The sequence below is a fragment of the Hypomesus transpacificus genome, chromosome 11 (assembly GCF_021917145.1).
Source record: "Hypomesus transpacificus isolate Combined female chromosome 11, fHypTra1, whole genome shotgun sequence".
Classification (NCBI taxonomy): Eukaryota; Metazoa; Chordata; class Actinopteri; order Osmeriformes; family Osmeridae; genus Hypomesus; species Hypomesus transpacificus.
The window spans coordinates 4,262,423-4,288,859 of record NC_061070.1 but is presented as its reverse complement, the minus strand read 5'-3'; the positions used below and the strand labels follow the sequence as shown (position 1 = coordinate 4,288,859).

Genomic DNA, 26,437 nt, shown 5'->3' with positions numbered 1-26,437 from the left:
AAGTCGAACACACCTAAAGTTAAATGGATTTGGACAGCAGAGATGGAGGATCAGCTTGTCGATTTGTGGCAACAACAAACCCTTTTCTTTTTTTCCGTGAATTTTCAGTGAAATTCATTACAAACACTATCATCGCAATTTCTTCGTGCATGTCGTCCGCCATGCTTATTCAGAAGTCTCGAAAGATAGCAGATTTCTTGTGTTCACAGTCGGGACACAGGTGAAAAATCTGTTTGTGTGTGGTGTGCTGTCTTTGTCACATCATGGCACACCACAGTTAAAAGGTTAAATCAATAATTTAATGTTCGTGCATTATTATTGAACATTTTGTAATCATTAAAAGTTTAATAAAATTTGAGAACACATATATGGGTAAGGTAAACAACTGACTAGGGGCCTGGGCCCCATTCGTCGTAAGGGTTGAAGCTAAGTTAATCAATTTCCCTTTAGCCAGTTAACATTAGCAAGCTAATTGAGAACAGCAAATATCGGTTCGTCAACGGCTGATCTATGGAATGCCGAGTTAGTCAAAATTAAATAAATAAATAAATAGATAAATACATACATAAATAAATATGGCTATGAAAAAGATTCTGAAATTGAAAAAAGATAGCAATAAATATATAAATATATCATTATATAATTACATAGCTGAATCCATTTACCGACATCAATAAATAAATTCATTATTATTTTTATGACGTTTTTGTAAAGACAACATTTTATGACTTTTATTTCCTAATGGCACTTTTTTTTGTTGACTTTTACACACCACATTTATTTCCACATATATTTCCACACCACATTTATTTCTGTGCTATATTTATTTCCGATCTCACATGCAAACGGGAGGGGCGTGGTTATCTTCAGACCAACGCAGCTCCACACAAGATCGAAGGCAGATGGTGACACCTAGATTTGGTAGATTATGGAAAACATAAGTCTTGTCAGGATCGCATGCTGGCCTTATAGATCAAATTGATCAGCATGGCTTGTCAGGATGTATTATTTTGGCACACATTGTAGATTTTGTAGAGGTACTTGGGCGGATAAGTGATAAGTCTTAAAGGTCACAAGAAATGCTATTTTTGGATGCTTTTATATAGGCCTTAGTGGTCCCCTAATACTGTATCTGAAGTCTTTTTCCCAAAATTCAGCCTTGGTGCAGAATTATCGCCACTACGAGTAGTCCCACAATGAGCTTTCCTCAGAATGCGCTGTTTCTGTGTCTGTAGCTTTAAATGCTAATGAGGAGGAGAGAGGCGGCACCATGCGCTAATGTTTACAGTGGATGTATCGCAATGGCTCGTAGACCCGTTGCTGTAAGATGCCTCGAATTTGCCCATTCTCATCTGATAACCCTGGTTTGCAGAGCTGCACACTCAGTCATTTCCATGTGGGGAAAGGCGGATATCGTGTGCGCCATAGCAGAACGGTTATCCACATAACAAAGAAGTGTACAACACTGCGTTACAGAATGTGTATTTACACACATACTTGATGCTATCTACCTTTACATTAGCGACAGTACCTCTGCTGTTAGCTGCAGAGCTAATGTTACAGCCAGATTCTAAGGGTAGCAAGCTAGGTAACCATATAGTAAGCAACAAAATGATATAGCGTTAGTTGACTTACTTGTCCGAGGTTTGTAGCTGGACCAAGGAGAGTTAAAACTGATCCAGAATTTAATTTCAGACGGTCAGCAAGGCCAACTTTGTATTGGCTCAAGGAAACAGTGGTGGCTGAAATGTTTGGCGCAGACATACAAAACCTTGGGAAGTTGTGTCGGCGCATTTCCAGCAAAAATAGAATTTAGATACTGGTTGTGCAGAGGCTCGGATGAAGGAACTAAAAAAAGACTTTTGTTTGGATTTGTTCATCCAAGCACTGAGCAACTGCTACGCTTCGTTCGTTTGCTCGCCATGATGTCTCTCCAGGAAAAAACGATATCGCACTCGCCCTTGCACGGTGGTAGCTCAGTTTCTCATGGGCGGGCCAGATGATCTGGGCGGGCAAAGCAGAGAGAGGGGAGGTAACCTTGCTCCTTACGACGTCACAAGGAGGAGATTTTCAAACAGAGCAATTGAGCCTTCATTTTCTCAAAGGCGGAGAAGAACACCCAGGGCTTGGTTTACACCTATCGAAAATTCTAGCCACTGGGGGACCAAAGGCAGGCTAGGGGAACTCATATTAATGTTAAATAACCTCCTAAAGTGAAGTTTTCAAGTCATGTGACCTTTAAATTGTTTGAGACTTATCAGGCACCGTGTTTGTCTGCAAGACGGCAAGTGTAGAAAGCCACAACAAGAATCTTCCTTTAGGGTTTAGCGTGTTTATTATCGTAACCTATTGTCTCGGTTCACAGTGACCATTTAAGTAGGCTAATTTGTAAGATGTAGTTTTCATAAGGGGCAGTGGTATCATGGGAAATTTGGCTACTGCATCAAGACAACCCCAAATAGGCCTACACAATCGGGTATTTCCTGGTGTGCCCACGATAACCAGCTGTTTTCGATGAACCCAGGCCATAGAAAATGTTGCTTACATGCCAATACATTTGTGACTACAAGCTCCTTTCATCCACGAGCCTGAATAGCTTCAACGGACCAAAAATCATGTATTTTTGCTCTAGTGCGATCGAATCCCACTCCATGCCAGCTTGGAACTGTTTTATTTTCTTAGCCTACAGCAGCAAATATGAGATGCGACTTGAAATTCGCCAATAACGTTGAATGTTGTGTGAATTTGTGACGAATCTGGTGATAGAGGCCAATGGCAGCTGCTGCTGTTAGGTGAACGCACAGCTCGCATGCTTACAGAAACCAGGTAGTCTGGAAACCAGTGTGATAACACTGTGGGTGTCCAGCACCTGTGCTAAGGGGATAATTGTAGAGCTACCTGTATGGGGGGTGACAGTGGCATCGCACTGCCGAAAAGCATACAATGTAGACAAGCTTTGCCCACAATGTCTGTGTCGTCTCTGCCTTTTTATCATTGGTTCCCAATGGAAGTGATGGCGGTGACCTATAGTAGCCTACGTGTGAGGACTAAAATATTGACAGATACATTTACAATTATGTTTCGGTATGATCATACAATTATATTTGATTACAATCGTAAAAAAACTCCAGCGACGTAGCGCTGGAGTTACCTTTGTAAACATTGCTTTAGCTCATGTGACGTTTAACTCGTCCACAAAATCTACAATGTGTGCCAAAATAATACATCCTGACAAGCCATGCTGATCAATGGCCAGCATGCGATCCTGACACGACTATGTTGGTCTAAAGATAACCACGCCCCTCTCGTTTGCATGTGAGATCGGAAATAAATACAGCACAGAAATAAATGTGGTGTGAAAATATATGTGGAAATAAATGTGGTGTGTAAAAGTATAAATAAATAAATGTGGCATTAGGAAATAAAATAAATGTTGTCTTTACAAAAACGTCATTTTTTATTTATTGATGTCGGTAAATGGATTCAGCTATATAATTATATAAAACTGTATTTATATATTTATTGCCATCTTTTTTAAATTTCAGATATTTTTTCATAGCCATATTTATTTATGCATGTATTTATTTATTTAATTTTGACTAACTCGGCGTTCCATAAAGATTGCCGTTGAATTAATTTTAATAAATGTTTTATCATAAAGACTACCCCAAAATGTTCATATTGCAGTTAAACATGTTACTTGACAACACAATGGAAATAAAGCTAATGTCTACATTGCAGTGAAACATGTAAAATACAATGAAGCAGTAACTGGATTAAGGAACACATTCTTTAACTGAATAGCTTGTGAAACACTTTCTTCACTGTTGTGACATAGAATTCATCAGGCTGAGGCTTCCTCATGCTATTGGGCTGCAGGAACTTGTGGATGGTTGGTAGGACCTTCATCCTCCCCTGGAAAGCCTGGAGAGGAAAACAACAATGCAATCCTGATCATCCTAGAAGGGTATCTCAGTTGTCGGTTTTAATCTCCTTTAACAACTGCAGAAGTTGTATATAGCATTCTTGCATGAAGCCCTTGTAAAAGTGGTGTTTGCTGTTTTTTTGTTGTTAAACTGTTAAAGTTTACCTTAACATTTGGGAAATTTGTGAGAATCTCAGGGAATTTCTCCTCCAACATAATTGTGGCCTCCAGCAAATGGATGTCTGCACAGCTGAGCTGGTCATCAACAAGGTACTGGGAGCCACAGAGTACCTGTGGAAATAATGATGGTTATCTTTTCTGTTCATGGACTCAGTCTGCAAATACAGCTATTAAACAACACCTTTATTACAGTAAATGTAATTCCTCACAGTCACGGTCAAGACTTTAGACACTACCTTCTCGTACACAGGGAGATAGCGGCCTGTAGCTTTTGCTTGAATGTTCTCCAACCTAGTCTTTAATTCTGCAGGTGACAATATGCACAGGACCAAAAACTGTTCCATGAGATCTCTCAGTCCCTCAGAATACATGTCAATCCTAAAAGAAAAAAAGGTTTGGGTGTGACTTGCATTGTAAAATTGAATTGGATCACAACTCAAATATAAAATGTATGGACAGAGGATCATACATCGCTCGCTGTTTGAGGTCTTTTCCATACAGATTGTATTTCCCAGCTATGTAGTTCAGAATGGCTTTGGTTTGAACCAGCTTCATTCCATCTATTTCCACCATTGGAAGCTGCCCAAACACAAGGTCTCCATCTGCAGAAAACAGATACATGGCTACCAACTAATAAATAAACCCATTATTGAATGATTGACCAAATGTTAACTCAACTCACCACTGACTAGTTTTTCATATTTATGAGGGGCTGTAATAAACTCTTCTTCAAACTGTGAAGATGAGCATTCATATATTTTTGGACTGACAAATAGCCAATCTAAACAGTGTCTGCAAGGTGAGTTAAACAATTTGTATATAGCAGAAGCTTGTGCAAAACTGCCATGTCATGAATCCTCACCTCAACACCAGCCACAGCTAGAAGCCATCGAATTGTCTCCATTCTCCCCCTTCCATTGAAATAATGTAATACAACCTTGGCCATGGCAAACTGTAGAAGACAAGCGTTGATGACATTTTCACACATCCCTTGTTTTAGATGTATATCGTTCTATTAGTTTACAGTCTTTATTTGAACTTACCTTTAAGTTGTGGGCAGGAAATGAAAAATATAATTACAAAGAAATATAGACAAATGTGTTTCAACAAAAGTATGTTAAAGATCCGTTCAGATGTAGCATAGATTTAACTGTCTTCTGTCTCTGTAAAAGCTTACCACATCCGTGATAAGCAGGGTAACTTACAGTGAAGAGACACGTCTATATTTGGAACTTCCGTTAGTGTGTTGATATAGATCTCCTAAACCCCTATGAAACTAATGACTCATATTTGTATTTAAAATTCTTTAAAAATAAATCCATTATATTAAATGAAGTATATACACATGCCAAAGCTGAGCCAAAGTAAAAAATTTTTATACATTTTTTTTATAAATTTTTTGTGGTTACAGAATGCTCAACCACTCTAAAACCTGAGAAGCGGGGTTCGGTTCCTGACCAAGTGAAATCAGTTTCATATTCGAGATTCAACAGACATTCATATTCGTACCTCCGTTCAGGCTCTGCGTCATATTTAGGGACCGGGGTAAAAGAGTAGACAGTCCAAATGTTTCTCCAATATCTTTGTCAAAAATAACCACAGAAACTTCAAACTTGTTTCACATTCTTCTACTACTATCTAAAAAAGATGTCCAAGCTTTGGTTTGGTGATGAAGACAATTATTGATTAACCAGGGCCATAGCCAATAAATCGATAAAAACAAACATTTTCAAGTATTTAATCAATATCTTTGTCAAAAATGAACACAGAAACTAAAACTTGTTTCACATTCTTGTTATACTATCTGAACAAGTTGTCCAACCTTTGGTGATAAAGTTGATTATTGATTAACCCATAGTCAATAAATCAATACAAACACCAATATTTCAGTTTCCTCAATATCCTTGTCAAAAATGACCACAGAAACTTGAGACATGTTTCACATTCTTCTACTACTATTTGTACAAGTTGTCAAACCTTTGGTTTGGTGATAAAAAATTGAATTGGATCACAACTCAAATATAAAATGTATGGACAGAGGATCATACATCGCTCGCTGTTTGAGGTATTTTCCATACAGATTGTATTTCCCAGCTATGTAGTTCAGAATGGCTTTGGTTTGAACCAGCTTCATTCCATCTATTTCCACCATTGGAAGCTGCCCAGTTGATTAGTATTTAATCAATATCTTTGTCAAAAATGAACACAGAAACTAAAACTTGTTTCACATTCTTGTTATACTATCTGAACAAGTTGTCCAACCTTTGGTTTGGTGATAAAGTTGATTATTGATTAACCCATAGTCAATAAATCAATACAAACACCAATATTTCAGTTTCCTCAATATCCTTGTCAAAAATGACCACAGAAACTTGAGACATGTTTCACATTCTTCCACTACTATTTGTACAAGTTGTCAAACCTTTGGTTTGGTGATAAAGTTCATTATTGATTAACCTATAGCCAATAAATCAATAAAAATACAAATATTTCAGTGTTTCCTCAATATCTTTGTCAAAAAGGACCATAGAAACTTAAGACCTGTTTCACATTCTTCTACTACTATATGAATAAGTTGTCCAAGCTTTTTTTTGGTGATTAAATTGATAATCGATTAACCGATCAACATTGTTGATTGTTGATTAACCTATGGCCAATAAATCAAGGCGGTCGGTGCATGTCGCGGCGGTAACCCTCGGACCCAGTGGTGGACGCTGGAGGTGAGGGATGCCGTCAAGCTGAAGAAGGAGGCCTATCGGACTTTATTGGCTGGTACACCAATGTGTACCGGCAGGCCAAGTGGAATGCGGCTTTGGCGGTCGCGGAGGCAAAAACCCAGGCGTGGGAGGAGTTTGGCGAGGCCATGGAGAATGACTTCCGAACGGCTTCGAAAAGGTTCTGGACCACCATCCGGTGACTCAAGAGGGGGATGCAGTGCACTGTCAACACTGTATATGGTGGGGATGGTGCGCTGCTGACCTTGACGGGGGACGATCTGGATCGGTGGAAGGAATACTTTGAAGACCTTAATTCCACCAACACGCTTTCCGACGTGGAGGCAGAGTCTGGGTACATCGGGGGGGGGGGCCTTCTATCTCTGGGGCTGAGGTTGCCAAGGTGGTTGAAAAGCTCCGCGGTGGCAGGGCCCCTGGGGTGGATGAGGTCTGCCCAGAGTTTCTTAATGCTCTGGATGTTGTAAGGGCTGTCTTGGTTGACACAACTCTGCAACATCGCGTGGACATTGGGGACAGTGCCTCTGGACTGACAGACCGGGGTGGTGGTTCCCCTCTTTAAAAAGGGGGACCGGAGGGTGTGCTCCAACTTTAGGGGGATCACACTCCTCAGCCTCCCTGGGAAAGTCTATTCAGGGGTTCTGGAGAGGAGGGTCCGTCGGAGTGTCGAACCTCGGATTCAGGAGGAGCAATGTGGTTTTCGTCCTGGCCGTGGAACTGTGGACCAGCTCTACACCCTCGGCAGGGTCCTGGAGGGTACATGGGAGTTCACCCAACCAGTCTACACATGTTTTGTGGATTTGGAAAAGGGGGGGGCTCATGTGGGGGGTGCTCCGGGAGTACGGGGTACCGGATTCCCTGATCGGGGCTGTCCGGTCCCTGTACGACCGGTGCCAGAGTTTGGTCTGCATTGCCGGCAGTAAGTCGAACCGGTGAGGGTTGGACTCCGCCAGGGCTGCCCTTTGTCACCGATTCTGCTCATAAGTTATATGGACAGAATTGGGCCTCCCTGCTTAGGTTGCTGCCCCGCGACCCGACCCCTGGAAAAGCGGCAGATGATGGATGGATGTCCATTCAAAAGCCTGATGGCCCTTGGAAAGAAGCTGTTGTCCAGTCTGCGTGTGCGAGACCAAATGCAGTTATAGATAGAAGAACAAATTACAAATATAAAATCATTCATGTTGATTGCTTGCTGTTACTTTTTGGATAATAAAGTTGAAAGTTGAAAAATGGACTGGAGAATTTTTACGTCCAACACAAAACTTTGTATGACCAATTGTCACTCTACTACACAGTGTTATTTGGGCCAGACGGTTAATTCTTTGTTAACTGATGACAGAATCTGTGTCAAAGTTTCAAGGGAGAACCCAAAAGCATACCGGACACACCGCAAGTACTCTATTTAATGTGAAATATATTGAAGAAAAAGACAAATAGTGGAGAGGTCTTGGGAAAAATAATTAGTATTGTCCCTAATGGCCTTTTTATGACAACATTTGGTAATGATAGTGGGGGTTCTAATACAGATTCTAGAAGATTCTAGAACAGCATTTAGTTGGCATGTTCACTAAATAAATGTTTTTGTTCTTCATGTTTGCTATTCCATATTGGATCTGTTAAAGTCTTGAAGAGCACTTTGTTGAAATGTTTGCATAAATGAAGGAAAAAAAAAACATTCATGAAGTTTCTATGTTCATTTTTGACAACTTCATCACCAAACCAAAGGTAGGACATCTTGGTTTGCTTGTAGTAAAAGAATGTGAAACAAGTTTGAATGTTCATTTTGACAAAGATATTGAGGAAATACTGGAAAATATGTGTTTGTATTGATTTATTGGCTATAGGTTAATCAATAATCAACTTCATCACCAACCTAAGCTTGGACGACTTGGTCAGATAGAAGTAGAAGAGTGTGAAACAAGTTTGAAGTTTCTATGGTCATTTTTGACAAAGATATTGAGGAAACAGAAATATTTGTATTTTTTATTGATTTATTGGTTATAGCTTAATTTATAATCAACTTTATCACCAAACCAAAGCTTGGACAACTTGTTCAGATAGTAGTAGAAGAATGTGAAACAGGTCTCCAGTTTCTGTGGTCATTTTTGACAAAGATATTGAAGAAACATTCGGACTGTCTACTACAGGGGTCACCAAATGGCGGACCGCGGTCCGAGTCCGGACCCAGGCAGCTTCCTATCCGTACCCGGACCTTTAGCCGATATATTATTAGCCTATGGAGTTGATTCATTTTGACGGAACGTTTCCATTTTAACCGGCACATTTTTTATAGCCTGTACTCTATTTATTATGTCTATGGTTTTCCTACTAGATGTGGTTTCAATCTTCTGTGTCCAATCCAAAGATCCAATCAGGAGCTGTAATAGCAATCACCATGACAACTCACTCACTCAACGTTGTCCGCAACCTCTGTGGGTCACGCAGGTTGTGTGTCATTCGCAACAACGCAGGCTAATCGATTTGCTAATGGTAGCTAGCCTACCTGTTCTTCCTTAGCAAAAATAATGGCGTGACAAAACCCAGCAAAAAGTTGATTCAGAAAAATCGCAAATTTCAGACAGAATGGACTGACAAGAACGCATTTGTGTTGCCGGTGGGGAGCACAAAACCGATGTGTTTAATCTGCAATGAGATGGTTGCCCTTGTCAAAAGATATAGAGCTACGTAAAACGTCACTATGACACAAAGCATAGACACTTAACAAAATTACCCCCTGAACTCTGGTCTATGGAAGAAAGATGCCCAGGGGCATGGGCACTGTGCCTAAACCTAAGTCAATTTTGAATGGGAGTCAATGGGAGAGGTAAGGGCAAGAAAAATAAACCATGGTCCGTTCTGGACCCTCGACTGAATGGAAATTTGGTGAGTGGACCTTTTGAGTTTCTAATTGAGTACCCCTGGTCTACTATTTTACCCCGGTCCCTAAATATGACGCGGAGCCTGAACGGAGGTGACCGTGTATAGTAGCCTAACAGAAAGGCAATGGATAAACAAAAACATTTTTTTTTATACAAATATGAGTCTATGGGCCCAATCTTGCACCCAGCACAATTAACGTTGTCAACGACAAAAGTAGGCTATCATTAGTTTGCACTCGACGCAAAGCGGACTTTTCCCTCCACAGACACGTGTCGGTAAATTAGGGAATGACTTTAACTCCGGGGGCCTGTTCCATAAAGTCCGCTCAAAAAAGCTAGACTTAAAGTCCTAAACCAGACTTGAATAAGTTTAATTAGTCAAGCATTTACATTTACATTTATTCATTTAGCAGACGCTTTTATCCAAAGCGACTTCCAAGAGAGAGCTTTACAAAGTGCATAGGTCACTGATAATAACAACAAGATAGCCCCACAGCATTGCGGGTAGTCAAAAACAAGAAGTACATATTGTGAACAACCAAAAAATAGTGCTAAAGGGAAGAAACCATAAGAGCATTTAGTTAAACAAGTTAAAATTACACAACATTAATCTCTAAGTGCAGGTGTACCTGTAGGAAAGCAATAAAAATAGGATTAACTAAAATAGAATACAACAGTTTAAATCAGCTACCACTAACCAACAAGAGCAACAGTCTAAGCAAGAGTCATTGTGATCCTTGAGGAAACTAGCGTTGGGTTCAGCAAACCATTCCTAAGTACCATTGTACTCCCGGAACAAGTGCGTCTTGAGCCTTCTCTTGAAGGTGGAGAGACAGTCCGTGTCTCTGATGGAGGTGGGGAGTTGATTCCACCACTGGGGTGCCAGGCAGGAGAAGAGCTTGTGCTGGGACCGGGCGGTCTTGAGAGGTGGGACCACCAGGCGGTTGTCTGAAGAAGACCGTAGGTGGCGGGTGGGGGTGTAAGGCTGCAGGAGATACTTGATGTAGTCGGGCGCAGTCCCGTTCACTCAAACGGGGTTTAAGCGGTTCCATAAAGGCCAATTTCAGCTCATGCAGTCCTACTAATTCAAGTCAGATTTACGTAGTCAAGCTAATTGCACGTGCACCCTATTTTTTTACAGCCTGAGAGGTAAAACATGGATCATACAATCCACCACGGCAAAAGCAATGCACATGCCACGACTTCTTCCAGAAAGAACGTCCCCTTTAAATCGTGTACAATGACAGCTCCCTCATCCAAGTAAAATGACACGCCATGATTGACGTCGTGAACGATAAACTACGTAGGTTGAGGACCTTTTTAGACCTTCGTTGATTAAAAAATACCCTCTAAACTAATCTAAATCTTTGACATTGTTTAAAAATAAATAGCCTACTATTAGGCTAATTAAAACATTATCCAGTAGCCTAACTTTTTAACATGGGTTTTGTGTCGGGAAATGGAGGGCGGATTTAGGTTCGTTTTGCAATTGTAGGCTACTGTTAACAATTATATTGCTATGATAATTATACTCGGATACCCTACTTTAGATTGAGATATAGGCCTATGCCTGATTAGCCTGACGTTGTCATACTCATAATTCTAGTCAGAATATGAGTCTGAGAACTCTCCGTTGGGCTTTGACTACGAGGCGTGTTTCAAACGAGCCTGGAAAACAAATGCCTCTTCGCTCAATTGGATAGATCTACAACCAATCAGAGCAACAGAGTTTAAACAGAAATTAAACTTTTACCGATTCCGTAGGAAGGACGGCAAAAACATATTTTCCATGACAAATGCCTTGATTGCGTCTCTCTGTTCCTCTTTCAAAATTAATGCGCTGTCGATGTCTGTCGATGTCTTTTAAAACAGACTCGATGGCAGAATCATAACATCCCAGATCTCCAGCGGTAGCTATGTTTGTTCAAAACGAATTCAACTTAGGCGCTCTTTTGTGTCGTGGGTGATTACGTTACTGTTGATCATCTGTCCATCATCGTATAAAGCCCGCCCTGGCAATTTAATTGGTTCGCCCAGATTCTGGTTTTCTGTAGTTGGTCCCCAATACGAGACCCTCCAGACCCAACTTCCCGACCAAATTTTTTGGGGGGCGGGGAGAAGTTGGGCTGGCAGCCAGGCTAATGCCTGATGCCTAAACATTTGAAATCACAAACTAACATCCATACATTTAACGGCTATGGTGCATAGCCTATCAAAGCATTGTTGATCATTGTTTAATGCATTAGGCTAAATGTTGTAGCCTATGTAGACTATTTACGTAGACTTTCTATCAATGTTGAACATATTGAACTTATAATAAGAAAATGAGACTATACGTGGTAAATCATTGTCTTCCCGTTGGGTCAGTGTTATAGGAACGTCTGGTTAAGCACCAAGTCACGCTAAGCCTGACAGTTAGTCTGACCCTGACCAGACTAGTTTCCCAGCCTAAGTTGCCATAGTAACCGAGTTCGAACTACGTTGAGCTAGCTTCATGGAACCGAATGAACAAGAAATGAGTCCGACTAACTGACATAAGTCTGGCTTATTCGGTAAACTCGCTTTATGGAACAGGCCTCAGAGTAAGAAGATTTCCACTACGATTGCGTATTTCCGGTAACAAATACGGAAGTTGTAAAAAAGGTCTTTTAGCCGAAAAGGGCGAGAGCGTTTGACCGAGATGTAGCCTATATCAGTCTGTACTGTGCGTGACTTTAGATATTAGCATCTGCTCAATTAATGCTTTATTTAAACTGTTGTAGATAACACTGACTCAGCCCTGGATGCATGCGGGGTTCGCATGGTACTGCACCAAAACGAAGCTTCTGACGTCAATAACCACATGTTTCTGGTTAAACTATGCGGTAAACTGTCCAGGGAGTTCGCCTTAATTTCCGAGCTTGATTCTTTGTAGTGTAAAAGGTAGGCTACATCCCAGATAGCAGCTGATTCCGCGCCGGATCTGGCTGAGTTCCGGCAGATCCGCGTAACAGTCGCATCCGTTTTGCGGATCCGTTCCAGATCTGATACAAATGCTACATTCTAAGTATCATTTTACGGAACTGGCCCGTTTTTGGAACGGATTCGGACATTTCTCTATCATTAATTTTACACTCAAATTTGCTCAGTCTATTTTCGTCATTGACGACGTCTTAATCGAGTTTCAAACACCTTTCACACATTCCCAGACATGAAAAGTATTGGACATCGAGTGTTTAAAAGACAGCTTGCATATTTAATAGTCTACGTTAATAACATTGTCATTTAGCCGACTCTTATCCAGTAATAACCTGTGTCATCGGAACATTTTCCTTAACCCTCATTGTGTGCTACACTTTGTATTGTAAGACAATGTCAATGGTCACACTCATAGGCCTACCTGCATTCATTGCCTTCACCCTGATATACACAAGGCCAATTATACACCATTCTACCCCATAATACAACATCAGAAACCACGGTTGGCAAACTCGGTGCAGCCACATGTAGGTGGTTAAACAAACAATAACACACAATTAGCACCACAATGTGTGATTAAAAAGTCAGTTTATGTATAATGGCCAAGACTACAACTTAAGGCCACTTAGGGGCTGCTATACAGACTTAAAACTGTCTATGCCTATAACTACCTGACGCGCTTTCTTCTACCTTACGCCGCTCCGTAGCTGGCAGTTGAAATTACAGACTCCTTGTTGTCCGTGTTTTGATGGCCCTTATTGATCACAATGTTCTTCCATTGAACATGCAAGTACATGTGTCCATCAAGCTCCATCAACAAACATTTTTACATTCCCATGAGTGTTGCGGTGTGTGCAAATTGATGTGAAATATAAACCAATGAAAATGGCTCTTACATAAGGGATGCAAAACCTGTGCAATATCAAGCCAGTCAACTGCATTAAACTTGTAAGATGGCAGATTTATTGACAGTCTGAACTAACAAACATGAATGTGCATATTCCAGGAGGGATATCCTTAGCGGAGCTTATGAGAGAAGCCCTCTGGAAATTGTAATGAGGATGTGCAATTATAATAGGGAGGCTATATGGATTGATAACATTGGATAGTCAGTGACACACCAGCCAGGTTGTCACCAAATTGCCTACCGTGCTAAAAAAACATTTACATAACTTTGAAAAACATTTACGTAACCAAGCACGACTACACCATCTGATTTCACTTTGTGGCTCCCGTTTCATAAAGAGCAGCAATTCAATTGTAAAATCAGCTGGTATAGTGGTTGTTTGAATGAAAACCCACACCCTCTTGGCACTTGATTGCTGTACACAATTGACAAATGAGTAGAAACAACAGCTATATTTGTGGAATGGAGAATGGTTGTTATAGCAGGAAGTGAGAAGAAGCACACAGAAGTCCCCAACACTGTTGATGATGGGCAGCAGATCACCAGGAAGAATCTTCAACGCTCTGCTCACTGGAAAATAAAAGTAGTAAGTACATTTAGTCATTTAGCAGATGCTCTTACAGAAACAGCCAAGAAAATTAAACTCATCTTGCTACAGAACCATGTTAAATATTTGCCCATTACATGCTAAATAAGAGTCACCATAAACAACAACCCACTGGCAATCAGAACATAACATTAGAAGAGGAGGAGTAATCCAACAGGCCTCCTCTGGTAATTAAGGAGGTCTTTAGTTGGTTAAATAGCCAAGCTAACTCATGACTTAAAGGTATTTTTGACATAATTTGACATTTGCTGTTAGACTTTTAGAAGTGCATGGCAACTATCAGTTAAGCATTTACTTTTGCAGTATACCGATAGACCTCGTATATTACTTTACATCCCAAACTGTATATAAAAACAACTTTAAACCGGTACAAACAAGTACTGTAAATGTTTTTGTCCAGTTATAATCAACAAGGGGCAAGCTGATCGCACGAGATGGCTGTCTCGTGAATTTGTGGCTAAACATTCGGACACAAGCCGTTATTTGTGGCAGTTAGAGGACACCAGCAAACTAGGTGGTCTAACGATACAGTACCAGCTTTTGAAAAGTAACGTTGAGTAAGTAGATAGAAGTTTATAATATTATTGTAACTAAAAATGACTTAATGTAAGTGTACATCTCATTATACAGTGCGTATACTAGCTGCTGTAGCTAGATGGCGCTAGCAATATAGCTACATCGAATACGATCCAGTGGTGTGCTCTGTTAAATTGTTAGAGCTAAGCTAACGCTATTTCTACTGGCCGGGCATGCCTCTTTATGGATAGACCTGTAGCTACCAACTTGTTATATGTATATATACATAGTAATTACCAATTGGTTTGTCCATTCTACAATTTTAAAAGCTATTGTAAAACCACGACTGGAAGAACTGCTATAAAATAAACCAGTAGCTATAGTGCTAGCTCGAGCTACTAATGTACTGTTAGCTCTAGCTTTGTCTACTGTAGCTCGGTCCTACTAACGGAACATTAGCCAGATATGCCATAGTTAGCGAGCTACGACACAAACGTAACAAATACACTGTGTTCCATCATTTTAATTAAATATGACTTGTTGCACATGTTATTTATATTATTATATTATCACGCTTACCTCGATGTTGAACAGTTCTCTTCAACGTCGCTGTCCGTTGCTCATTTGTAGCTCTACAGTCCTACAGTAGGATCTTTAGCCAGACAGGATATGGATGAGCATTGGCAACGGCAACTGTCAATTACTTGAAATGACCATTCAGAAGCAAGTTGTTGCTTGTGAATAGCTAGTTTTCAGAGTCAATCGGCCAATCAAAAATCATGCACTTTCCATTGTATTTTATTATTTCACCATATAATTTGAAACGGCATTTAATTAGTTGATTCTGATCTGAGAAATAATATCTGATCGTATTCATTTGTTAAAACAATAATAATCTTAATCATGTAAAAAATGTTCTTTCAGTTTGAGGTTTATCTGGAATACTGTAACAGAAAGGAGTCACACATCACGTCTTCAGCACAACAGGAAGGTGAGTCAAACACACAAACATACAATGTGTTACAATATTTATGGGTATAAGGAGTAAAAAGTGTTAACTTGTTTAGTTTTTTTTGTATTAACTTTGTTGTTATTCAGATAAATGTCTGATACACACACATATACAGTGGAAAATAAATAAATAAAGATCAGTAGAGGGCTGGGGTTAAACCCCAGATGGACCCTAAAACATGTATTTCTGTCAGAATCTATTTTAGAGAGAAGATGAAAAGGAGGCAACCTCCATTAACAGACTCCGGAGTCAGGCGGAGGGCACGCTTTGCATTAGAAAAACGACTCCATGACATTGCAGACGACTCTCATTTAACAGAACAGGCGGTAGAAAACAGGGCAGACCCATGTGACAACACCAATGACAGCGATGGCAACCATGATTGTGACTCTAGCGTTACTCCTCAAGTGGAGGATGACAATTCAGATGACCATCACACAGACATAGAATGGGGGGGAGAAGAAATGGTTTCAGAGTCTGATGATGACACTGATGAAGAGCATGTGAGCCTTTTGGACAGCTTAGCCAATTGGGCTGTACAGTTCAGTATTTCTTTGGTCGCGCTCACAGCCCTCCTTACCCTGTTGAGGGTGTACCACCCAGAACTGCCAAAAGATGCTAGGACTGTCCTCAAAACAGAAATTAATTACAAAATACAAGAAAAATGTGGTGGGTTGTATCATTATACAGGTATCTTGGCAGCGCTTCGTAACACCTTATCTCAACATATACGCAATGTTGCTGATGGCTTTAAATTCAAGCTGCAGATTAATATTGATGGGTTACCACTGTTTAAAAGCACAAATATTCAGTTTTGGCCTATTTTAGGACTTCTGTTAAGTGTTCCAATGAAGGAACCTGTTGTCATAGGCATTTTTTGTGGCAGTAAAAAACCTTATCCAGCTGAAGAATTTTTGCAAGACTTCACATGTGAGTTACAACAGCTACAGAGAGGTTTTGATTTCAGTGGGAAAAAAGTGTTCCTTGAAATGGTTTCTGTTGTGTGTGATACACCTGCTAGGGCATTTGTAAAAAACACAAAGGCTCACAATGGATATCACGGATGTGATAAATGTTCCCAGCCAGGTGTTTACATTAACAGATGAATGACTTACCCTTTAAATAATTACATGTTACGGACTGACTCATCATTTTCACAGAGAGCTGATGAGGATCATCACCATGAAGGACCTCATGGATTTTCTAATTTAGATGTTGGTATGGTAACTCGGTTTCCCCTTGATTACATGCACCTTGCATGTTTAGGTGTAATGCGACGATTGCTAAACATTTGGCTGAGGGGCCCTCTGATGTTTCGTTTGTCCTCTAGTCTTGTTGACAGGATTTCAGAAAGTCTAACTCAGATGCGTAGGTATATACCAGCAGAGTTTGCAAGGAAACCATGATCCCTTCGAGAATTAGATCGTTGGAAAGCTACAGAGTTCAGACAATTTCTCTTGTATACAGGCCCTGTTGTTCTGGAACCATATTTAGACAGTAATTTATATAACAACTTTATGTTGTTATCTACAGGTATTTCCATCCTTGTCAGTCCACAGCTAGTCCATATGTATAGTACATATGCAAACACACTGCTCTCCACATTTGTTAGTCATTTTGGGGAGCTGTACGGCAGAGATGCCTTAGTGTATAATGTCCATTCCTTGGTCCACCTGTCTGCAGATGCAGATGTGCATGGTTGTTTGGACACTATCTCTGCTTTTCCATTTGAAAATTACCTTCATAAACTGAAGAGGTAGTCCAGGATCAGGTAGTACGAAGGTTATCAGAGGTTCAAAAGATCTGCAGCATTGGTTGTCGTGAGGGTCTAAGAAGGCAACATTATGTTGGACCTGTTCCTGATGGCCTTCAAGCTGAAGCACAGTACAGAGAGCTACATACTAAAGAATGGACAGTGAAAGTTTCCACAGGCGATAATGTTTTTGCTATAGGCAGAGATATCTGTGTTTTACATAACATCACTCAATCTGTGAAAGGAATTTATGTAGTATTCAAAGTTTTCTCAAAAATTGAAAGGTTCTTTAACTATCCTATGGGCTCAGATTTTCTTAGAACATGTATTGTAACTCTTTCTGTAGCGGCTCAGCTGCACATCCTGACCCTGCTGGAACACATCAAGCAGCAACAAATGCAACTTGCTGCTGCTGTCAACAGTCTTGCTGCAAGAGTGGGTACAGAAACTCCAGTGGCTGAGATGCCGGACAATATGAGTTTCCCACTGGCCACCATGTCTGAAGTGGAGGAGTTGGAGGAGTGGCTGAAAGACTCAAGGAATTCTCATGCTAAGCAAAACATGGTATAAAGCCAACAACTTCATTGTCTTTTTACATCATCACCTTTAAGGCGACATCCATCACTGCTGTTTAGTCTACTGGGTTTTAACATTGTTTAGCTGGTGTTGAGTGCAGGGTTCTGTTCAGATAAACCCAGCATTTGATGCAGAATTGCAAACTTCATAGAGTTCACAAAACAACATTTTTAGACCTGATTTCATGAGCCAACAAAACTGTGCATAATTGTAGCAAATATTTTGTCTTTTGATCAAGAAGAAACCTTTTTTAACTCTGTTAATCAGTAAGTATTGTAAAATACAGTGAAGTAGCTGTCAAAACAATGGAGCAGTGGTTCTCAAACCTGTCCTCAGGGACCACCTGTCCTGCATGTTTTAGATGTTTCCCTGCTCCAACACACCTGATTCAAATGCATGTTCGTAAACAGGCTTCTACAGAGCTAGATAACGACCTATTCATTTGAATCAGGTTTGTTAGAGCAGGGAAACATCTAAAACATGCAGGACAGGTGGTCCCTTAGGAAAGGTTTGAGAACCACTGCAATGAAGAATTAGCTGGAATAAGTGGAACATTCAGAATATCTGTTAGTGACAGTTTTATTAAGTTATGGACAAACTCCCTCAACAGAAGCTGTAAGGAAGAATCATCAGAGTGCACCGGACAGTGAGATTGACTCTTGCGCCATAAGATGGTTCAACCTGGCATCTGACAGGGGAGGCGGCCGCAAAGACAGGGCGATGGCCAAGGAGACCTCTTAGTTTGTGTCTTCTGTCTAACTCATTGTTCATTCCTGTTTTATGTGTGCATTTAGTATTGTTAAAGTGAATCATTAAACTAGGACATGGTTTTCTTCCTCTTATGCATTTGATTTGATTTAATAAAAGATTTGTATTTTTTATTATTTGTATTTTTATACATTTGTGTTTTTTGTTATGTTAAAATTTGAGAATGTACATATATTTAAACTAATGGCTTGAAAATTAATAAAAGTATTTTATTTGAAAATCTTCGTTTTTTTTTTTCTTACTGAGAACTATATTGAGCGTGAACTAACATATATGGGGAATATAACCTAAATAATCGTTGCCGTTTTGGAACTGGCCCAGTGTCGGTCCGGATGTGAACCACATCCGTAAAACGGATCCGCGCCGGTATTGGCCCATTGTGCCGTTGGACACCGGCCCGAGTCCGTTTTACGGATCTGGCCCAGACTTTATGGAGGCTCTGGCCCGGATCTGGGCCAGATGATTTTTGCTATCTGGGATTGAAGTGTAAAAATGTTTCAATTATTTCTTTTAAGTAATCATGACTGTCAGTTTATGATTACTGAAAGGGTTAGGGGGTTGGTAAATCCCAGGCAAACGCAGCAGATTTCAGAATAGCTTGCAAAAGTCGTTTCCCAGCTGTATGCAGAGACTAGCAGGAGGCGTGCCTTAACATTTGCATGTCTCCCACTATATATACCGGGTAACCTCCCGCCCGACTAATTCATTCGGTTTTGAGGAGGAACGACATTGACAATTAGCCTGACGTTGTCATACTCATAATTCTAGTCAGAATATGAGTCTGAGAACTCTCCGTTGGGCTTTGACTACAGGGCGTGTTTCAAACGAGCCTGGAAAACAAATGCCTCTTCGCTCAATTGGATAGATTTACAACCAATCAGAGCAACAGAGTATGTGACGTATGTTAAGCACCGCATAGTTGTTGTCAACAGAACTAAACTACAAGCAGACTTGAAGTATGCTTGAAGAATGAATACAAACGATTTTTGCCGGTGTTGTAAAATTAATTTAAGGGTAGGGAGAGTAGGCTACTTGTTCACACGGTCAACCTTTTTGAGCGAAACAATAAAGGGCAATGCATATACGAAGTTCTCCGTTTAGGATTACAACTCCATCGGGGCCATCTGATAAATTAAACTTTTACCGAATCCCGTAGGAAGGACGGCAAAAACATATTTTCCATCAACAAATGCCTTGATTGCGTCTCTCTGTTCCTCTTTCAAAATTAATGCGCTGTCGATGTCTTCTAAAACAGACTCGATGGCAGTATCATAACATCCCAGATCTCCAGCGGTAGCCATGTTTGTTCAAAACGAATTCAACTTAAGCGCTCTTTTGTGACGTGGGTGATTACGTTACTGTTGATCATCTGTCCATCATCTATAAAGCCCGCCCTGGCAATTTAATTGGTTCGCCCAGATTCTGGTTTTCTGTAGTTGGTCCCCAATACGAGACCCTCCAGACCCAACTTCCTGACCAATTTTTTTGGGGGGCGGGGAGAAGTTGGGCTGGCAGCCAGGCTAATTGACAATGCCTGAGCCTGCAAAGTCCGCGCCCAAGAAAGGCTCCAAGAAAGCCGTTTCCAAGACCGCCGCGAAGGGCGGCAAAAAGCGCAGAAAGTCCAGGAAGGAGAGCTATGCCATCTACGTGTACAGGGTGTTGAAGCAGGTCCACCCCGACACCGGTATCTCCTCCAAGGCCATGGGAATCATGAATTCCTTCGTCAACGACATTTTCGAGCGTATTGCCGGGGAATCGTCTCGCCTGGCTCATTACAACAAGCGATCTACCATCACCTCCAGGGAGATCCAGACCGCTGTCCGCCTTCTGCTTCCCGGTGAGCTGGCCAAACACGCCGTGTCCGAGGGCACTAAGGCAGTGACCAAGTACACCAGTTCCAAGTAAACTAACGGGCGTCCCTTCAAATTCAGCACAAAGGCTCTTTTAAGAACCACCCACTTGTGTCTTGCAATTGAGGAAAGTCCAGTAGGCTACCAGTACAGAGTTGGTAAATTGGCTATACAGTACACATTCAATAAATACAATATTGATGGAAACTTGACTATGACTGAATTTAATATAGACAATGTAAATTAACGATAAACGTCTGCAAATATTACATTTGGTACAATTTCACATTAAATCAATATTCTGCTTACCTGATGTGGATCCACAAAAGAGAAGAACAAGTTCATCTGACGTTGATTTACCAAACGATGGTCTCCCGGTCAACTATCGCTCAATGACCTTTCGATCATATTTCCCGGTCAACTATAACTCAATGACCTTTCGATCATATTTCCCAGTCAACTATAACTCAATGACCTTTCGATCATATTTGCCGGTCAACTATAATTCAATGACTTTTCAATCATTGTTCCCGGTCAACTACAAATCGATGTTTAATCAATTAATCAGGACAACTATAAATCAATGTTGTTCCAATGTATCCTGTGTTTCATCGATATTGCAATAGTGATTCAACGTTTATTTAGCATTGAGATTTCAATCTTAACCATTCTGATGATTTAGATGGAAAATCAATATTGATTCAATGTCGTCTTGCTATCTGGGTTATGTCTGAGACCAAGCTAATTTAAGGTGCAACAGAAGTGGCCTGTAATAAAGTTCCAAAGTCTACAAGTTAACTGAGCGATGAAACACCAACATGTCTGTGAACGTGTTTGGTACAGGGGCAAACAACATGGACATGCGCTTTTCAGGAAAGAGGTGGTTGGCTCTTAAAAGAGCCTTTTTTTATTTGTGATACCGTCACAGACGCGGACTAAGGTTTACTTCTTCTTAGGCGTTGCTTTCTTTGCCCTGACCGCCCTGGGCTTGGCGGCTTTAGGCTTGGCTGCCTTAGTTGCCTTCTTGGGGCTCTTGGCCACTGTTTTCTTGGGAGTTGAGGGCTTCTTCACCTTCTTGGGGCTCTTGGTTGACTTCTTGGCAGCCGCGGGCTTCTTAGCCTTCTTGGGTGGCTTCTTGGCAGCCGCGGGCTTCTTCGCAGCGACCTTCTTGGGCGACTTTTTAGCAACTGCGGGTTTCTTGGCGGCTGCCTTTTTGACTTTCGCAGCGGCGACCTTCTTCACGGGCTTCTTTGCCTTGGTATCCGCCTCCTTGTGGATCTTAAAAGAGCCAGACGCGCCCGTTCCTTTGGTCTGGACCAAGGTTCCTTTGGTGACGAGGCTCTTCACTGCGATCTTGACGCGGGAGTTGTTCTTCTCTACGTCGTAGCCGCCGGCCGCCAAGGCTTTCTTGACCGCTGCCAGGGACACGCCGCTTCTCTCCTTGGAAGCGGACACGGCCTTGACGATCAGCTCGCCGACGCTGGGTCCAGCTTTCTTGGGCTTGGCTGCCGCCTTCTTCTTGGGTGCCTTGGCTGGAGCGGGAGCTGGAGCGACTTCTGCCATGTTTAAAACACTCGTGGGGCGTGTGAAATTTGAATGTGCAACGCTGCTCTCTGCTGTTGAGTAGCGCTGCGGCGATCAGAGGGCTGTGTTTAAATACGACATGAGAACTGTGTAGACTCAACCCCCGGCCCGGGGTTTCTCCGTTGCTGCTATCTGTTCGCAAGTTTGTGCTTTCTGCCCGGTGAAGAACGGGCAAAACATCCGCGTTGGAATTGTTCTGCGTTCTAAAAGTAAATCAGGCTGCAAACAGCCTTTTTAACGTTCACAACAAGACGGTATGTGGACCGAAGGCACTCTGGGTTTTTTTGTGGCCGGCTCAAATCACTGTCGTTGGCCTCGCTGAAGGAGCTGTGCGCACCTTGTTGTCTGTGCCATTTGCCCCCAATAGTGTCTAAAATTGCTGGCGTTGACAACGAGCAAACGTTTTCTAGAGAAACAAATAATTTGCCGAAAAACGTAACTGCTTTAGAATACACAACTGGGGTACGAGGGACTTTAAAAAGGGACTCTTATGGGGGATACAAAACACAGTGTGTGGCTGTGGACCGGACGTTGGGGAAATCTTGGTCTCCCTATTGCTCTCCTTCCCCTATAGTTGGGAACCTACAAGGACACAGGTCTTACTGTAAGACTGACAGTGGCCTACAGCACACTGCGCAGTATGAGCCGGACTCGTTAGTGAATGTCCATGTTGTTGGTGATGGGGAATGCATTAGTCGTGAGGACTTTTTATTTATCTCATTAGCTTGTCTTCAACAGCTAGAACCAGCCAGGATATCCAATTCAGAAGTCTTTATTCGATTGATGCTCCAATCTAAGTTTACATTCTTTCGAGTTTGATAATCTACTGTTTGATAACTTAGTTGCATTCAACTCAAATCATAAACTTCGTTGGACTTGTTTTTAGATATATTTTTTTAGTCTCTCCTTTCGCGCCTCTCCACCAAAGGACTGACTCTGAAGTCGCGCGCCCGATGACATTGCAGCCACGAGACAAACTGCACAGCTGCAACAGTGGTGCCAACGGCACATGATTACTAATCATAATTTAAAAAAACAACAGCCATTGTGTAGCATGCTCTCATTAATATGTACATACGTGGAAAGAATGCAAATGTATCGATAATTCATATCTAATTCCCTCAAGATGGCCTTCCAAAACCTGGGCTACACAGGCACATTCTGTAAAGACCATGTGAAGATTGTTGAGGAAATTAGACGGTAGTATATTGCACTGTAGTATAGTATTTGTGTTCATCATACATTGTTATCGAGATGTTTTGGTGTGCTTAAACTATTGAGACATTGATCCAATCGTTTTCACCGCGCCTGGTAGCTGAGGTGGTACTACGGCAATACTGTGAAACGATACACTTGGGGTTCTCTGCAGCAGCCTACTACTCAAGTTCCATTTGTACTCGAGGCTTTGGGTAAAAACGTCTTGTAAATCAGCAAATGGACTGACGCACATTGAAACGTTAGCCTGCAATTAACAAGTAAATGATCCATGGTCAACTTAGCCATCGGAGCCTATTCACGTGTGATCCACCATCATGATTTCGCAAATCATGATATGGTATTTAATAAGGTGGTGACACTTTCGGCTGTACAGAAGAGTGGACTATCCTGTCCTAGTTCACAATAGTGTTTGGAGTTTCACGTTAAAATACACCAGTACATTTGAACTAGTGCGATGGACTTTCCTCAATTGCAAGACACAAGTGGGTGGCTCTTAAAAGAGCCTTTGTGGTGAATTTGAAGCGACGCCCGTTTGTTTACTTGGAACTGGTGTACTTGGTCACTGCCTTGGTGCCCTCGGACACGGCGTGCTTGGCCAGCTCACCGGGGAGCAGAAGGCGGACAGCGGTCTGGATCTCCCTGGAGGTGATGGTTGATCGCTTGTTGTAATGAGCCAGGCGAGACGACTCCCCGGCAATACGCTCGAAAATGTCGTTGACGAAGGAATTCATGATTCCCATGGCCTTGGAGGAGATACCGGTGTCGGGGTGGACCTGTTTCAACACCTTGTACACGTAGATGGCATAGCTCTCCTTCCTGGACTTTCTGCGCTTTTTGCCGCCCTTCGCGGCGGTCTTGGAAACGGCTTTCTTGGAGCCCTTCTTGGGCGCGGGCTTTGCAGGCTCAGGCATTGTCAATGTCGTTCCGACAAACAAATGGTTTAGTCGGGCGGGAGATTACCCGGTATATATAGTGGGAGACATGCAAATTTTAAGGCACGCCTCCTGCTAGTCTCTGCATACAGCTGGGAAACGACTTTTGCAAGCTATTCTGAAATCTGCTGCGTTTGCCTGGGATTTACCAACCCCCTAACCATTCCAGTAATCATAAACTGACAGTCATGATTACTTAAAATAAATAATTTTTTACACTTCAATGTACCTTTTACACTTCAAAGAATCAAGCTCGGAAATTAAGCAGAACTCACTTGGCAGTTTACCGCCTAGTTTAACCAGAAGCACGTGGTGATTGACGTTGGAACCTTGGTTTTGGTGCAGTACCACGCGAGACCCCCATACATCCAGGGCTGAGTCGGTAGGTGCGTTCGACTTCATGCAGCGCCGGTGCTGCATCAAGTCGAACATACCTAGTGTTATCTACAACAGTTTTAATAAAGCATTAGATGAGCAGATGCTAATATCTAAAGTCACGCACAGTACAGACTGATACTTCTCGGTCAAACGCTCTCGCCCTGTACGGCTAATAACTCATTTATAGATGCCATAGCCCAAATTGCCTTTAAAAACAGTTGAAGCCTAAATAATGAACTCCTTTACAATACCATTGGCTCAAATGATTCGGATACGCCATGACCACCGAAACAGAAACTGAACGAAACTTTTAGAGCAATTGTCATTATATTTGATCCGTTCAAATGCGCCTCAAAATGGTGGACGAAACTGGACACATCAACCGGTATTGTTCGCAGTGTTTTGCTCCCGTAAATTACATAATCATATAAAATTAATTTCACAATTTGGACACCAAACACCCGGTGCATGGAAATATTGTTTCTGATGCGTTACATGTGGGTGGCTCTTAAAAGAGCCTTTAAGTTGAATATCGGTTTGCCTGCTTGATAACTTAGCCGCCGAAGCCGTACAGAGTACGTCCCTGGCGCTTCAACGCGTAGACCACGTCCATGGCGGTCACGGTCTTCCTTTTAGCGTGCTCGGTGTAGGTCACGGCATCACGGATGACGTTCTCCAGGAACACTTTCAGCACGCCGCGTGTCTCTTCGTAGATCAAGCCTGAAATACGCTTCACGCCACCTCGGCGAGCCAGGCGGCGGATGGCGGGCTTGGTAATACCCTGGATGTTATCACGGAGAACCTTGCGATGACGCTTGGCGCCTCCTTTTCCGAGTCCTTTGCCTCCTTTGCCTCTTCCTGACATGCTGATATCTCTACTTCGCTGACAGTGTCAATAGTGGTCTTGCTTGAACAGCGCCGGGATGTTTATGTTGACTAAGCGGACGTGAAGGAGGCCAGTTCTTTACTTGGAGAGCGTTGCAATGGGAGGGAACTTAAGTCAGAGAGGGAAAATATAGGCTATTAGTCCACATTTATAGATTAAGTTGTTTTCATTTATCAGAGATATGTAGACGTCCTTGTACATATTATTATTTGTTTGACATTTGATAAACACCTGGCTTGAGACACTTCAGACTAGATAGCTAAAACAGGCCTATAATTGTAATCTGAACGATTTCTGGCGATGGAGGACCTCGATTTTACGGAGCCCCAGACTGAAATGCTAATTCGTGGGCACGAAATGCTAACACGTTTCAAAGTCAATAGCTTCTCAACAACATGAACTAGGAGCGCCAAAATTACGTCAAACTGTTGAAGACTGTTGACTGAAGATGTATGCATTCACGCTGCACAGCCTTTATGTTGTTCATTTTAATCTCAAGTTATTAAAAATTAATTATTTATTCAAAATAAACCTTCAAACTTCAATAGCTTTTTGGTCATGTGACATACATATAATCCTCAAATTCCTTTTAGAGTGTTCACTGACTATGCATACATGGTGCACAGTCTTTATTTTGTTCATTTTCACCTCACACTATTTTAAATGAATTTATGAAAGTTTGAAACTTCAATAGCTTTTTGGTGATGGGACCTCTATACCACAAATCCATTTTAGAGTGTTCACTGACAATGCATACATTTTGCACAGCCTTTAGG

The 26,437-nt window shown here is 41.6% G+C and overlaps 5 protein-coding genes and 1 long non-coding RNA gene across 9 annotated transcripts; 1 reads left to right on the top strand and 5 right to left on the bottom strand.

Annotated features, from left to right (window-relative positions):
- Positions 1–3,734: 3,734 nt before the first annotated feature.
- Positions 3,735–5,466, bottom strand: LOC124473727 (glutathione S-transferase A1-like). 4 transcript variants are annotated; one of them, XM_047029375.1, is made up of 7 exons: positions 5,149–5,461; positions 4,968–5,057; positions 4,788–4,839; positions 4,575–4,707; positions 4,342–4,483; positions 4,091–4,216; positions 3,735–3,924 (listed from the first exon to the last, which is right to left on the bottom strand). In XM_047029375.1, the coding sequence occupies exons 2-7, from the start codon at positions 5,049–5,051 to the stop codon at positions 3,793–3,795; spliced, it is 669 nt and encodes a 222-aa protein (XP_046885331.1). In that variant the 5' UTR covers positions 5,052–5,057; positions 5,149–5,461; the 3' UTR covers positions 3,735–3,792. The 4 variants fall into 4 exon arrangements, with proteins under 4 accessions (XP_046885331.1, XP_046885332.1, XP_046885333.1 ...); XM_047029378.1 differs by having other exon boundaries at positions 3,807–3,924; positions 4,352–4,483; positions 5,149–5,464; XM_047029376.1 differs by lacking the exon at positions 4,788–4,839 and having other exon boundaries at positions 4,575–4,735; positions 5,149–5,466.
- Positions 5,467–14,062: 8,596 nt separating this feature from the next.
- On the bottom strand, positions 14,063–15,638 carry LOC124474106. Its single transcript, XR_006956779.1, has 2 exons — positions 15,284–15,638; positions 14,063–14,151 (listed from the first exon to the last, which is right to left on the bottom strand). It is a non-coding gene; the product is annotated as an uncharacterized LOC124474106 (long non-coding RNA).
- Positions 15,639–20,296: 4,658 nt separating this feature from the next.
- Positions 20,297–20,737, top strand: LOC124474104 (histone H2B-like). Its single transcript, XM_047029990.1, has one exon. The coding sequence runs from the start codon at positions 20,344–20,346 to the stop codon at positions 20,716–20,718; it is 375 nt and encodes a 124-aa protein (XP_046885946.1). The 5' UTR covers positions 20,297–20,343; the 3' UTR covers positions 20,719–20,737.
- An 88-nt stretch (positions 20,738–20,825) lies between these two features.
- LOC124474102 (histone H1-like) lies at positions 20,826–23,688 on the bottom strand. The gene has a single exon (XM_047029988.1). The coding sequence runs from the start codon at positions 22,224–22,226 to the stop codon at positions 21,606–21,608; it is 621 nt and encodes a 206-aa protein (XP_046885944.1). The 5' UTR covers positions 22,227–23,688; the 3' UTR covers positions 20,826–21,605.
- Positions 23,689–23,776: 88 nt separating this feature from the next.
- LOC124474103 (histone H2B-like) lies at positions 23,777–24,558 on the bottom strand. Its single transcript, XM_047029989.1, has one exon. The coding sequence runs from the start codon at positions 24,374–24,376 to the stop codon at positions 24,002–24,004; it is 375 nt and encodes a 124-aa protein (XP_046885945.1). The 5' UTR covers positions 24,377–24,558; the 3' UTR covers positions 23,777–24,001.
- Positions 24,559–25,231: 673 nt separating this feature from the next.
- Positions 25,232–26,066, bottom strand: LOC124473382 (histone H4). Its single transcript, XM_047028718.1, has one exon. The coding sequence runs from the start codon at positions 25,638–25,640 to the stop codon at positions 25,329–25,331; it is 312 nt and encodes a 103-aa protein (XP_046884674.1). The 5' UTR covers positions 25,641–26,066; the 3' UTR covers positions 25,232–25,328.
- Between the last annotated feature and the right edge of the window lie 371 nt (positions 26,067–26,437).